The following is a 16,258-nucleotide window of genomic DNA, read 5'->3' on the forward strand; positions in this document are numbered from 1 at the left end:
CAATAATTCTGAAAAAATTTGCAGAGTATGTGGGTGGCCTGTAAATAATTAATAGGAGAACTCTGGGGGAGCATTTCAATACAGCACAAAGGTATTCGAATGATGGAAAATCACCAAATAACATCTGTTTCCCCTGAAAAACATTTTTAAATACAATAGACAAAAATGATGTTCAAATCAATTCACAGAAAATAAAAATAAACAAAAAATTAGATATATTTAATTGATATGCCTGAAACAAGTAGGAAGAACTATACACTTAATCCTACACCCTTGTAATGCATGATTGAAATGTTGAATAAGATTGTACACAGCGAATAGCCGGCTAGCTTGATATGTAGTATCAAGCTAGTTTAAGTTTTAAGATATCTATTTGATCAAGTTATAATTTATGTCATGATCATCAATTAGGATTATTTACATTGCCACAATGTTTTAGGCTGAGCAGTTGGTAGACTTATACATGTCAAACTTATAGACATCATTTAAATTTCCAATTTGTTTGCAATTTTCAGGGAGTGCCGTCGTAAAAGATGTGGACGTTTGAGGAGAAGTGTAAGGACCGAGTCTCTTTTCTCAAACTCACACTGTAGTCTCTTCACATGGATGAAGTACATTCACAGGTAATCATTTTAGGTTTTCTCCAACTCCAGTCAGGGCTCCAGACTAACTTTTTCCTTGGGTGCACTGGTGCGCCTAAATTTTTAATTTGGGTGCACCAGCACGTATTTATGGTGCACCCAAGTTTTGAGTTGTTGAGGGGGGGGTTTGGACCGTGCCTGCCTTGCGCTGAGTTGTTGAGGGGGGGGGGCAACCCGGGCAGCTGCACCGGTTGCACCGTCGATATTTACGCCATTGATTAATAATATCTTGACCATTAAATAAATGCCTTAAATAAATGCCAAATGTATATCTCTCATAAAGAATATCGTCAGACAATGCCAAGGGATCGGTTCTGTCCCGAAAAACCCTCTGTCTCCGGAGAGACGCCTGTACGATAAGTGCGTTGAGGTCCATGGGAACACCCACAAATGGTGACGCCATTATCGGAGGAGGGGCTAGGAAGCTGCGCACGCCGATATAAGTAGCCGATCTCCGGGTAGACTCGCTGAAAAGCTGCTCCCGACCAGGTTTGGTTGCGAGCGTAAGTCACCATGTTGATACAGCGACGCTTAAAGAGATCGACTTTCATGGTACAGCTAACCTAGGCTTTCAGCTCAACATACCTCGCTAACCCTCTAATCGAGCTTCGTAGTACAGGCCCCTGGATTGGGCTTCGCGGGTTTGTTTCCCGGCGTTTCTATTGTTACCGGTCTACCGTGTTCCAACGGTTTATTAGGTGTCTAATAAATCGCTGTCTAATCAATACTTCATTCACTGCCTCTTCCGTGGTTATTACAATATAATGAATAGACTGCTCTAAAAAAATAAATAATAATAATTATACCAGATACATTTTCAGTCGCACCGGTGCGCCCAAATAAAATATTTGGTCGCACTACCCCGAATTCTAGGCGCATGTGCGCCCAAATTAGGCGCACTCTGGAGCCCTGGCAGTATTTCACAGATTACAGTTCTAGGTTCAGAGTGTGTAATGTTTGTACAATTTAAGCTGAAACTATAGTTGCAAGTTGCAACAGTAGTTTTTCAGTAGAAAAAGCTTTGTGACTAGAGTAGATTTACGGATTGATCAAACAAGCACATATTTTCTTTGTGTATGTAAACAGTTCTGATTAAATTGTTGTTTTCTTTGTAGATTTGCACAGGGTTTGCAGCTACGGCAGGTAGACATGCTTCAGGATGGCATCACTAAAAGCACTGCTACACTCTCAATGATGTCCAAAAAACTGCGAAGAATTTGCCTAAAAAGCCTTAAAAGGCACAGGAGAAAAAAAAGGCCAGAAAATTGGTGGAGTCAACGCTATCGTCCACATTGACGAGAGCAAGTTCTGCCATAGGCGCAAGGTATATTTGTAATATACTTCACTAAATATGGGGTCATTCAATTTCAACTCCTCAAAAATCGGATCTTTCCTCAGTTCTTGTTTTGGATTTTATTAAAAACATTACATTTACATTTACATTTAGGGCATTTAGCAGACACTTTTATCCAAAGCGACTTACAATAAGTACATTTGTCATAAGAAGTGCATCAATATATCGCTGTCGGTACAGAAAGGATGTTCATAGAACCAAGTGCAAGTACCACAATCGCTAGGCTAATCAATTCCCTGTATTACAGACATGATAGCAGCTGCTGCAGTTGCTACACAGTTAAGTGCTACAATACAATACAATACAATACAATACAATACAATACTATTAAGTGCTACAATACAATACAATACAATACAATACAATACACTACAATACAGTGTACAATGGTGGTCAGAAGAGGAAAGGTGGCTATGCAGAGTCGAGGTGAACTCTGAACAGGTGAGTCTTGAGTCCTTTTCGGAAGATAGTGAGCGACTGCGGTCCTGAGAGAAAAACTTAATGTTGAAATATCAATTGTCTTCAAGAGAAATCTTTAAGCTTTACTTTTAGATTAATTATTGTGGAAGTTTGGCTCTTTGAACATAATTTCTGAATTTTCTGAATTTGTATTTAAAGCCTCACCATTCAAAATATTTTCCCTGGAATGGTTTTAACCAGTTGAAATAAATTATTAATTTAAGTACTTGATGATGTTAATCTAATCAAATAAATAGCACTATGTACTGTATTCACATGCAAATCGGCATATTGGAGGGGCCGATGAAAAGTTACAAGGTCATGACTTGTGTGCTGTATGCATCTTTCAAGAAGTATGGAAGACGCCTCGGAGTGTTTTGATACTATTTGCTATAACTAATCTATACCTTAAGAAAACATGGGCTACATTATAGTTTTTTCAGGTAGAGCAAGCTGAAATAAGAAATAGGAAGAAAAGAGCATAAACTCAAAAATTAGGCCGTAGGCTATATCATATCAAGGTAATAATGCAACTTCTAGGTAACTGTCAGGTAGTTCAATGCATGAAAGAGTTATCAACTCATTCACTGTTGACATGCAACAACACATACTAATAATAATATGCATTCCAAACTTAAAAAAACAAAAGTTTTTATATTACTCCATTATTTATATCATTTGGAAATTAGCATACTCATCCTACTTCTCACTGGCTGTAATATAACATTGAGTGGTTTTCTTGATTATGTTTATATTTGACTAGGGTATTATTTATTTTATAACATTTACATTGTGTTTTGGCAGTACGGAAGAGGGCGCTTCGGGAACAGCTGGAGGAGAAAAAGGACATGGGTCTTTGGAATGCTCCAAATCAAACGGTCTGACAGGCGTCCTATTCTTCGCCTCGTGCAGAGACGAAATAAGGAGACCCTTGTTCCTATCATCAAAAAGCATGTGAAGCGCAACAGTCTCGTCGTAAGTGATGAGTGGAGAGCGTATGCCGGTCTCGCCACAGAGGGCTACAGGCATGTCAGGGTGAACCACAGCCAACATTATGTTGACCCTCAGACAGGACTCCATACCCAGAACCTCGAGAGAGTGTGGCAGACCTATAAAAAGGAAATTTGTAGAATGCGGGGGAATCGGTCGGAGAAGGCCTTGAAAGAGCAGCGCTGCTTTATTGAGTGGACCTACTGGTTAGCGAGGAAAAATTCAGAAGGTGTCCTTGGCAGGCTTGTCAAGGACATAAGGCGTTCCTATCAGACATAGGAAGCAGAGCTTGGCATTGATCATAGGCTGAAATGGACAGAGGAGAAAGGAGAGTGTTTTAATTTATTTTTGAAAAAAAAGTTTTTGTTGTATCTGTTCAAACGGTTTATAGTATTCTTGGTTCTTTTGACTCTTTGAACTCTTCCTTTGTAAAAAAAGTTCTGTTAAAGTTTAGTTTTTTTTTTAAATAATAAAGTTGCTTTCTTTTCTGATATGCTGCTTATGTGTTGTTTATTTCACTTTGCGGTCATCCAGTGCAAAACTTGTCTCTATTTTGTACTGTTACTAGTTTGTAGAGTGTCTACTGTTCTCAACTGTTTTCACTTTAATTTGACAGTCCTAAGACCTCTCTACTAATGCTTAGTTGAACATCGACTGATAGTTTGTTGAGAATCAACTAGGGGTGTAACGATTCATGCGATGCATCGATGAATCGATTGTCAGTCCTACAGATTCAACTAAATCGATCTGCTAAAATAAATAAATAGAATGAATTGCTTTGGCTTCACCAATAATCGATATAGATGCTTTAAATCGTATGAATATATTATGATTAAGGTTTTAAGACTTAGTTTACACGTTTATTTTGTGAAGTGCAGCTCGGTAATCCGTAACTCTGTCATCAGCTAGTCAGCTTGCAAGGAAGTCCAACGAGAGTTTTTTTTCTCCCTCACCCTCTACTGGTGCATTTCAAACATGGCAGAGAGCGGCAGCGAGATTGTTAATGCACCAGCAAACTTGAAATCCAAAGTGTGGAAGCATTTTGGCTTCGCAAAGAATAATGGTAAAATTTACAAGGGGTGTGTGACGGGGCGCATAGCTTCCGTCAATGTTGCCTGTGTGTGTTTGTCTTGTTTGACTATGTATTCCGTTACCTTCCTACTGTTTTAAAATCATTTATCAACCATGTCATTTATCATGCGCGCTACGGCAGTTTAATACAATCTTGCAAGTACCATCATTACAACGTTCTGTTTAATACCATTTACCATTAACGTCACCTGTTCTGTTGCAATAACCATTCAAACAAGTATGTCGTTGTCAAATTCCAGGTTTGTTTATTTAGTTTAAAAGTTACATGTTAACACAGCGTAAATGTTCGTCTTATCAGCGTCTCTCTAGACTTTGTATTAGGGAATGTGTGCCGCGTCAACGGGGTTTAAATTAACGTCATAACTTCAGTGATGTTGATAGGTTTTCAATGTAGTGAGTCCCCGGGACCCACAGGTGGCGAGTTGGGTGGGTCCCCGAGAAATTCAATGGGTCCCGACTCCCCAGTTTAAAAAATGTGTTTCTTTTTTATTATTATTCTATTTCTTAAATTAAATTAATAGTGTTAAACTCCTTGATGGTGGTATGATATGGTTATAATAAACGGATATATTAATGTATGTTCAAAATGTATCTGAAATTAAACAAATAAAATTCAAAATCTGAAAAGTTTATTGCAGAACTGTCACAGTGGCATGACATATTACATTCAAATCAAACAGGATTTTTGTAGCATCACAAATAGCACCAAAATAAATGACAAGAATTCAAATCAAAACAAAATGGTGGAAACGTGGGTTTATTTACTCGTATTTTTAATTGTTGAAATGAAATCAGCGGTGACGAGCTAGTTGTTTTGGTAGCGGCTATATTAGCATGTCGCGATACTTCGTACAGGGGATCACGTCTAGTAGATGCGCAGAGGGTTGAAACAGCGCTTGTCCGGTCTGCTCACAAGAAGGTTTCTTTGGCCAGTTACTGTGATTAAACACGAGTTGTTTAATGTTCACAATGTATCGTTTTTCATGGGGAAAATGAGATGCGTCCCCGGGACGCATGGATAGTGAGTTTAGTGCGTCCTTTCAGATTTTAATGCGTCAGCGACGCAGGACGCGTACCTAGCAACATCACTGAACTTCCGGGTAAACCGGAAGTGACCCCGAGTTTTTGTAATTATGTTTATTGCAGTTTTTGTATATTTTGGCTACGCCAAAATCTAGCAATAATACAAAGGTCCAGTCAAGCCCATTCAGTTTGTTTAGTGAAAAATATTTTTATTTTTGTTGATTTTCGTTTTATTGCCTTATGGGCCTTAAATGGGGAAAATAAAAGATCCCATCTTTTTCCAAACTTCTCGTCGGCTCCTGAGTGATTTTCCACCTAGTTCAAGACGCTCCAACACATCTACCCATGACAGGGTGTCACATTATTGCATGTTTATTTCACTGATATAGAATTTTGGTTCAAAGTTACTGAATCGAATCGTGGTTTACAGAATCGAATCGAATCGAATCGTTCCAAAAAAAAAAAATTGTCCTTGAATCGAATCGCCAACTACTGAATCGTTAATCGAATCGTCTGAAGCCAAAGATTCACACCCCTAATAATATGATATTATTTAGATATGGAGCTCCAGGACTCCCGTGGGTTCTACAATATTTACAGTACACGGCTAAAGGCTGTTTGCGCCTCGCCATTGTGATACATCCACTGTAAACAGCTCATGGTACCGTGACTGCAAGCTGCTCAGGGCCACACCCCACCCTCCTCCTTGACCCGCCTCTCTCCTCCTCATTTGCATTAAAGCTGCATACACCGAAATGGCACAATTGGGGAAAGCTCAATGTGCGACTGGCTTGTAGTGGCTGTAATTCTGCACCACGGCTGAATATCGGGAACGTCTTCAAATACTGTGTTTGGGGCCTACTAATATCTATATTAAAGCATCCATAAAGTAGCATGCCATGGGACCTTTAACGCTTGCATTTTATTGGTCACACTTGTTGATTACGTTACTGTTGTGACAAATCAAGTACATGTACTAACATTCCGTTGTCGGGGCGGACTTGACAGGAGAGGGCAGAGGCAGGGGGGAAAGAAATAAACAAAACGGGCAGAGCGAGGGGCACCGAGGCCACAGTGGCCGATGGGCATACGATTTTCAGAAGGGCATCAAGGCCAAAGTGCGGGGCAACGACGGCCATGGCCGTCGTGAAATTCCAACCCTGCCCCTGACACATGGGTCAGGGTCCTGCTGACATGGGTCAGGGTCTGGCTAGTGAAGTGTGGATTGTGTGTTTGCCTGTTTACCCGGATGATCGCTGGTAAGGGTTGTATGATGTCATCGACATGCAACCAAATGTAATGACTGTTAAAATGATGAAAAACGAAGGTTAACTCTGGGTCTGGTTCATTATTTGATATTCATAGTATTTCAATCCTAGAAACCCGATGTGGAAATAGATAATGGTTCTTGTTTTAAATTTAAAAAATCACTACTAAATATCACAGATGTCAAGAATTGCTGCTTCTAACAATTATTAAGTATAATTTTTTGATTCAAACTGCTATCTACAGCTATGGGTATGTTAACATAATTCATCAAATAAATATTGAGAGGATAGAAATAGGAAAATAAAGTGAATCATTAAAGAGCCAGTGTCCCAAAAATTCAAAAATCAATTGCTTTAAACGTGGTGATATTATTGTGAACATTGCATTTTATACCTGAGTACGTGTTAGTGTACACATCACGACACTGCAAACTAGCACGTTCTAGCGACTTTTCAGAAAACCAATAGCGACTTCTTGTGATTTTTTTGTTAACACTGGTTAAGCTTCTCGGACACCAATAGTATAAGGCCATGTTGTGAGTGGATGTGTGGAACTCTACCTAAGCAGCTGTTTATTTTAATGTCTGCGTCCTAGTGAGGATTAAATATTGGACACTTATAGTACAACACCTACCACCTAAATACAACATCTCTTATTTTAACCCTCATACACTACAATGGCTCTAAGAAATATCACAAAGTTGCTGTGTGTTTTAATTCCAACTGAAACATTCGGTTTACTTGCTCTTTAAATACTCTCCTACTAGATATACCACCAGTTTTAGCATGTTAGCTTTTACCAAGCTATACACTTGCAGTATTAGCATGTTAGCTTAATTCAGGCTACAAACCAACAGTAGTATCATGTAGCATCAGGTTATCCTTTAATTAGGCTGTCAACTAACAGTATAAGCATGTTCTCTTTGTTGCAGCAGTGGTAATGGCTAGAGCACATATTCAACTAAACATACAGTTATAGAAGACAACTAACTGATAATGTGGATACTATAAATTGTGTGTTATCCATTGACCATCTTCTGGGAGATGGCACCTGGCAGCGTGTAGAGGATCAGGGCAAGGAAGAGGGCAGTGATGAGGAGGATGAGGGCGGCGATGATGTACTTCTTGTAGTTCCGCCAGATGAGGTGGAAGAAGCACTTGAAGGGATTCACAAACCACGAGAAAGATGTGTCTGGACGGCTTCACACACACACACACACACGCACACACACACACACACACACACGCACACACACACGCGATCACATGGTGGTGAGTACAAGTCATGTCCTGGACGTTCCCCTAAAGCCAGATCGAAATTACCATATAAAAAATAAAATGGCACACTTAGTGTCGTAAATAATTAATGACAATAACATACATTTGCATTTTTAAGTAGGATACATGTATTAATGGTTGTCAGGTTGGGGAAAGTGTAGTGCAGAAGTAAATGAACTAGAAGTAGTTTGGTCTCTGCACCCTCAGTCTCAGTCTCTACAGTCAAATTCTGTAAAAATACTCAAAATACCAGAGCTTGGATACTCAAAATAGTAGAGTCTAGTCCAGGTGGGTCTAGTCCAGGTGAGTCTAGTCCAGAAAAGTCTAGTCCAGGTGTAGGTACGGCCACACTCAACGCGTTACGAGCGTTAGAGGCATAGAAAATCTTTTTGCATTTTCTATGCATTAGGGAACCATTTTTGCATAGGGAACCATTGGTTTAGGCGCGTAGATGCGTTACACGCGCTAAAGCAGCATGTTGGCCGCGTTAAACGCGTTTTACGCACCTAAATAACGCGGCCAACGCACCAAAACGCCCAACGCACAGAGTTCCAAAAAATTTACTTTTTACGCTCCTACGCGTGACGCTTAGCCGCAATAGCCAAACAGCGTTGAGCTTGACCCGATGTCACTGGCAGAGAGACGGAGCCGAGGACGCACAGAAGCAGAAAGAACATTGACGACCAAGTCATCGTTTCAGTGTGTGCTGAAACGATGAGGAGGTGGTTAAACTCTACCAGCTGTGAGCGCCTACAGAGGATGTCATGCACTAGAGTTTAGATTGTCTGCCCGAGCCCGAGCCCGAGCCGACCCGCAGGCCGGGTCGGGCTGTAAATAATAGTAGTAACAAATGTGTAACAAATGTGTACAAAGTTATTACATGTATTAAAAAAAATGTCGGGTTGAAATCGGGCTCGGGCTCATGATTAGAGTTAATGTGTCGGGCCAGGCGGGACTCGGACAGAACGTGCACGGGCCGGATCGGGCTTGATTTTCTGGGCCCAATCTAAGCTCTATCATGCACCAAAACACTGCAGCGTTTGGGTTTCCTACTCTCCTCGAACTCCCACAACAAATACAGCGCAGCGATGGTGGTGATCTCAGCCATGTTTGTGGAGCAAAAGAAAAGTAGCGGAGGAAAATAAGTTTTGGGCGGGCTCATCTAGCTGTGTAGGCGCGTTAGGCGCGTTGAACCATTTTTTTGACACACAATGATCAAGCGTCAGGTTAGGCAATGTCTTACTTTGGTTTATCCAGAGGTTCTGGTTCCTTGCGGGCTCGACCAATCGGGTGATTCTCGGCCTCCTCTGATGTCACCAGGTGAAACTCCGCCTCCACCTTACCCTGGGAGGGGCCGCATCATGCCAATCAAACATTGCAGATGGGTCATAGATGTATGAATGAAGATCTTTGTATACATGTGTGTGTGTTTGTAGTGTATATATGTTTGAGAGTTTGTGTGGGCTAGTAGATGTGTATGTAGTCTATATAATATGGTACAGTGAGGTCCCCAGCCTTCTCTAAGGGCCCCAAGTGTAGTAGTGTGTGTTTTGTACGGTGAGGTCCCCAGCCTTCTCTAAGGGCCCTCACTATAATGTTTGTGTGTGTGTGTCGTACGGTGAGTTCCCCAGCCTTCTCTAAGGGCCACCAGCCCCTGGATCTCTTCTGCTGGAAGATGGAGATGCGGTCCCCTGCCTCCTGCAGCGCCTCTTGCCTGCAGCTCTTAGACGACTTACCCCCCCTGGGGAAGGAGTGGAGGTCCAGCTCCACCGAGCCTGCCACAAACAAATACATAGACACACATATACACTACCATTCAAAAGTTTGGGGTCACTTAGAAATGTCTTTTTTCAATGAGGATTACATACAATTTATCAGAAGTACAGTCTAGACATTGTTAATGTGGTAAATTCATCAGAAGTACAGTCTAGACCTTGTTGATGTGGTAAATGACTAATCTAGATGGAAACGGCTGATTCTTAATGGAATAACTACATAGGTTTACAGAGGCCAATTTCCAGCAACCATCACTCCTGTGTTATAATGGTACATTGTTTAGCTAATTGTGTTCAAAGGCTAATTGATGATTAGAAAACCCATGTGCAATTATGTTAGCATACCTGAAAACTGTTCAAAATAAATGGGGTCACCCAGACAATGAATGGGAATGTATATATTCATATATTTACCCCCCCCCCCCACACACACAAACACACACACACACACACATACCTAGGAAGTCATCTGAGGACAGCCTCTCGAAGTCCCAGACCTGGAGAACCAGAACGGCCGGCAGCTTCTGTTCAGAACAGTCCAGAGAGAAGATACTGCTCCGCTTGGAGATCACCAGCACCTCCACACACACACACACACACACACACACACACACACACACACACACACACACACACACACACACACACACACACACACACACACACACACACACACACACACACCTCCTTAATATCATCAACAGAAAAAAAGACGGACCCGCCCCAATCAGGTGTAAGACGGCTTGCAGTGACAAAGACAGGAGCGCACTGTGGTTTGACCATATTGGTCATGAAAACAAATAGCTCATTCTGAAAGGGGTCTTTCACATTACTCTTGTTCTGAAAACTGGACATTTGACCATTTCCATGCCTCGAGAATATTCAACATGGATTTCCCTTATTACAGGACATATGTGTGACACATTTTCCAATGTGTACTACATGAGCTTGAATTAAAAAGCTAAAAGTGAAATATCAAACTATTTTTTCATTTTAGATTGTAATAATTTCCTATACTTCCTATACTAGATACTGAAGTTCAAAGATTTAAATGATGCTGGAGGATGAAACAACTGCTCTCTCTCATCTGCTCGCCCTTCATGTTCTACCTCATGTTCATATCCTATCTCCTGCTGTCTGTGTCTTTCTGTTCTCTGTTGCGCAGCCGTCCCTCATCACAGCTCACTGAGAATATCTCTTGTCCTCATTTTATTGGCTGTTTCTAATATTAAAACGTCTGGGTCAGAATCTGCTGAATCAGTCTCATTCGCTGCTGAGCATATTTTCAACTGAGTGGAGTCGTACCTTCAGCTCATACAGACGCACAGAGCAGCATCCAGAGACAGAGACCTCTCTCCTTACAGAGCAGCCCTCCAGAGACAGAGACCACTCCACACATAGAGTGGCCTTCAGAGGAGAGACCTCTCTCCTCACAGAGCAGCCTCCAGAGGACAGAGACCTCTCTCCTCACAGAGCAGCCCACAGAGGACATAGACATCTTTCAACACATAGAGCAGCCTCCAGAGACAGAGACCCCTCTCCACACATAGAGCAGCCTCCAGAGGACAGAGACCTCTATCCACACACAGAGCAGCCTCCAGAAGAAAAAGACCTCTCTCACAAAGCAGCCTCCAGAGGACAGAGACCTCTCTCCGCTCTCCTCTCTCTCTCCTCACCTTCTCAGCGGGGAGGTAATGGAAGGGGAACACGAAGCGCCAGTTGAAGTTTCCTTCTCCAGTCAGAGAGTTGTAGTGAACGTCTGTCTCCTGTCTGTCCTCCTCCAGACCCTTCAGCCATCTGAACACACACACACACAAATCAACACAACACAGTCCATACAGACACAGACATGCTCACACACGCGTACACACACAAACACACACACACACCCACACACACACACACACACAAGTACACACACACACACACACACCAGAGTTTAGATTGTCTGCCTAAGCCCGACCCGACCCGCGAGCCGATATTTCCCACCTCTATCCTCGGGCCGGGTCGGGCTAGGCCTTTGATCGAGCGTTTGTTGTTTTGATCATTGCTTTATTGGCCTAATCTGAGGGGAAATCTAGGCCATGAACAGAAATATTATAGGCCTAAATACACGGGTGTTCTCAATGCAATGGAACGCTCCGTTGCATGGGTGCACTTGCATGGGTAGTAGTCCGGTAACTTGTCAACCCCAGCGTCTTCGGTTGCTAAGCGACGTCAAAGTCTTTCACAGACTATTTCTCTGCTGATCAACACTACTAACGAATGCTGGTAACAAATAAATTGTTAAAAGACACACCATGTGATGTTATTTTTTCGTTTTGGCAAGTAGCCTTGTAATAAATGGGATAACGTATAGAACGTCGCCGGTCATTATCAAAAATAAGCCCCTTCAGGGCGAAGCAAGACACCTCCGCTGCACGTCGGTGTCCTGTTCGCCCTGTCAGGGCTTATTTTCCCGATAATGACCGGCGTTCTATACATTAACCCTTACATATATATTTAGCAGGGTTGGCCTAAGTAACAAATGTGAACAAAGTTACACATGTATTAAAAAAAAATGTTGGGTTGAAATCGGGCTCGGGCTCATAATTAGGTGAGTGCTGCATGCAGCGCTCAACTATTGTTCTTCATAAGTTTTATTCTTTCTTTCTTTCTTTCTTTCTTTCTTTCTTTCTTTCTTTCTTTCTTATTCCCTACAAAATTTGGGACCTTTCTCCTTCCTAAATTTTTCACCAGACTCCATTCATATTTTAAAATATTCAGAATAGCTTGGAATCGTGCGCTTCTTTTCAGATTTTTTAAATATTTAATACTTTTTAAGATATTCTACTTTTAAAATATATATTTTTTTTTAACATGGGAGTCAATGGGAGGACGGCAGAGCCTGGTACTTCAAATGTTTAAGATGTAACTAAATCAATTTTCAGCTGTTTATCTTCGTTCAAACCATTTAACAAATCTACACACTTGTATCTTCAATAATATCGAAATGGAATTTCGATATCATTTAAACTTTCTTCAGAATCACAGTTTTAGTTTCAAACCGTCATATTCTACAGTTGGTCCCATTGAAGCCGTCTGCCCATTCTGACATTTAAATTACTTAAGTCATCGTAACTCGGTCTAATTTCAACCGTTTTCCCTTCATTCAAACCATTTAACAAATCTACACACACTACACACAAATCTACACAATTTCAGCAGATTGGGCTACTTTTGGAGGACGTTCAGGCAGTGTTGCCAGATTGGGCGGTTTTTCCCACTCTATTGAGCTACTTTTAATCTACTCTGCATTTTTAGCAATGCTTTGCGCATTTCATTCAGCTGTAACTTTATTTGTGTCCAACCATTTACTTTTTCTTGAATGGTGTGCATGTTTACATTGTTTACTCCATTTAGACTTTTGGACTTTTGTTCAAATCCCTTCAATTGATTTAAGCCATTTAATGTTTCTTTATGTCTTAAAGGTTGGGTATGGGATTTGCGAAACGCCAGCAGATTTTGAAAATACACAACTCAAATGGTCCTACCCCCTCTCCTTCAGCGCTGACTCTGACTCCACCCATTCCAAGTACATGGACGCGCAATAATGCACGAGCGAACACAGTGTGCGAGAGCGAGCCATTAGCTACCATGGCGAGGCAGACGTGTTTGTTCGCTCTGCCGCAAAACATTATCCGTTACCACGGCAACCACCATCACAACCACCATCAATCCCGGGAAGACCCCGAATCACCAGGCTCAAGCGAGCTAGCTGACCCCAGGATAGCGCGTCGGAGACGCCGACACAGGCGGGGCAAGAGGGGGGGGCTTCATGCTAGGCTAAAAGCCTGCGCTAGCCGACCACCGCTACCCAGCCTCCTGCTAGCTAACGTGCGGTCTCTGGAAACAAGCTGGACGAGCTAAGGGCCAGGATTACAACTCATCGGGAAGTAAGAGAGTGTTGCGCTCTAATCTTCACCGAGACCTGGCTCTCAGACAAAGTCTCAGACTGCGCCTTTCAGCTACAGACTCACTCCGTACACCGAGCAGACCGGACTGCAGCCTCCGGTAAAGTCAAAGGGGGAGGAGTGTGTGTTTTTATCAACAACTCGTGGTGTGCATAAGCATTGTTCGCCAGATGTGGAGTTTTTACTGTTGAGATGCCGTCCCTACCATCTACCAAGGGAATTTACTGCTGTGTTTTTGGCTGCTATTTACATCCCCCCACGCGCCAACTCCACGGCAGCGCTCAGCGAACTCTATGACGTCATCAGCGCGCACGAGACAGCTCATCCTGATGCTGCGTTCATCGCCGCTGGCGACTTTAACCACTGCAACTTAAAGACTGTGTTCCCCAAATTTTTCCAACATGTGGATATTCCCACCCGTGATAATAACACACTGGATCATGTTTACAGCAGCATACGTGGTGCCTACAGGGCCGCACCCCGCCCCCACTTCGGGCACTCAGACCACATCTCTTTGTTCCTGTATCCTGCATACAGACAAAGGCTGAAACAGACAAACCTTGAGACTAAACAAGTCAAACTCTGGACACCAGACACTGAGAGCATCCTGCAGGACTGTTTTGCTCAGACAGACTGGGATGTGTTTAAAGCTGCAGCCACACTGGAGGACTCTTCTGTCAGCATACAGGACTATGCTGAGTATGTGACTGGGTATATTAGCACTTGTGTTGACAACATCGTGCCCACCATACAAGTCAAGAGGTTTCCCAACCAGAAGCCCTGGATTAACAGTCAGGTACGCCACATGCTGCATGCTCGCTCTATTGCATTTAAATCAGGCAATGAGACAGAGTACAAAGCTGCGAAGTATGCTCTGGAAAAAGCCATCAGAGCAGCCAAAAGGCAGTACAGAGTGAAGCTGGATGGCTTCTATTCCACTGCTGACTCCGGGCGGATGTGGCAAGGCCTGCAGCACATCACTGACTACAGGACCACCACCAGCACCATCAGCTCCACAGACAGCTTGCCGGATGAGCTCAACACCTTCTATACCCGCTTCGAGACCTCCAGCCCCACCACAGAGAGGAGGCCCTCACACACCAGGAGCACCCTCCCCCTCTCCCCCCACCAACCGTCTCATCAGGACAGGTACACAGAGTCCTGAGGAACATCAACCCTCGCAAGGCAGCCGGACCAGAGAACATCCCTGGGCGAGCTCTCAGAGCATGCGCCAACGAGCTGGCTGATGTTCTCACATCCATCTTCAACCTTTCCATCAGCCTTTGCACAGTTCCCTCCTGTTTCAAGACCACAACCATCATCCCTGTTCCAAAGAAGAGCCCACCAAGCTGCCTGAATGACTACAGACCAATAGCACTCACTCCAATCATTATGAAGTGCTTTGAGAGAGTGGTGCTGACCCACATTCAGAGCAGAATACCAGACACCCTGGACCCCCTGCAATATGCCTACCGGCCCAACAGGTCCACCTCTGATGCTGTCGCTGCTGTTCTCCACTATTCCCTCTCCCATCTGGAAAATAAAGACTCCTACATCAGGACGCTCTTTGTGGATTACAGCTCCGCCTTCAATACAGTCATCCCCCACAAACTCACAGACAAACTGTCTACATTAGGTCTGCACCCCACCATCTGTGTGTGTGTGTGCCAGTCACCATCTGTGACTGGCTCCAGGACTTTCTGACTGGCAGGCCCCAATCTGTCAGGATTGGAAATAGGACTTCAGCCAGCATCATCACAAACATTGGCATGCCACAGGGCTGCGTGCTCAGCCCAATCCTCTACACCCTGTTCACTCATGACTGTGTCGCCTCCCACATAGACAACACCATCCTGAAGTTTGCGGACGACACCGCAGTGATAGGCGCATCACGGGCGGGGACGAAGCGGCCTACAGGAGGGAGGTGGCCAGTCTGGTGTCATGGTGTGAGGACAATAACCTCATCCTCAACAAGGACAAGACCAAAGAGATGATAGTGGACTTGAGGAAGAAAAGGAAACCTCATCGGCCACTGTTCATCGGGGAGCTTGAAGTAGAGAGGGTGAACAGCTTCAAGTACCTCGGCGTCCACATCAGCGACGACCTCACTTGGACACTCAACACCACACAGCTGGTTAAGAAATCCCAACAACGGCTGTACTTCCTGAGGAGGCTGAGGAAGTTTGGCATGTTGCCTGAGATCCTCAGAAACTTCTACAGCTGCATTGTTGAGAGCATCTTGACCGGCTGTATCACCGTCTGGTACGGCAGCACTTCCGCTTTGGACCGCAGACGACTGCAGAGAGTGGTAAAGACTGCAGAGAGGATCATCAGAACCCCACTGCCCTCTCTGCAGAGCATCTACCACTGCAGAGTCCACAGGAGAGCTGCCACCATACTCAAGGACCCCACCCACCCCCAGCAT

General features: G+C 43.4%; 1 protein-coding gene across 1 annotated transcript in view; it reads right to left on the bottom strand.

Moving 5' to 3' along the window:
* Positions 1-1,856: 1,856 nt before the first annotated feature.
* fer1l6 (fer-1 like family member 6) overlaps positions 1,857-16,258 on the bottom strand; it is a 210,437-nt gene continuing 196,035 nt past the window's right edge. The window contains exons 42-46 of the mRNA XM_056610925.1: positions 11,557-11,677; positions 10,338-10,458; positions 9,723-9,880; positions 9,349-9,449; positions 1,857-8,027 (exon numbers count right to left, since the gene is read on the bottom strand). Of these exons, the coding sequence (XP_056466900.1) occupies positions 7,847-8,027; positions 9,349-9,449; positions 9,723-9,880; positions 10,338-10,458; positions 11,557-11,677 (682 nt within the window). The 3' untranslated portion in view covers positions 1,857-7,846. The remainder of the gene's footprint in view (positions 8,028-9,348; positions 9,450-9,722; positions 9,881-10,337; positions 10,459-11,556; positions 11,678-16,258) is intronic.

Source organism: Gadus chalcogrammus, chromosome 16, assembly GCF_026213295.1.
Source record: "Gadus chalcogrammus isolate NIFS_2021 chromosome 16, NIFS_Gcha_1.0, whole genome shotgun sequence".
Taxonomy (NCBI): domain Eukaryota; kingdom Metazoa; phylum Chordata; class Actinopteri; order Gadiformes; family Gadidae; genus Gadus; species Gadus chalcogrammus.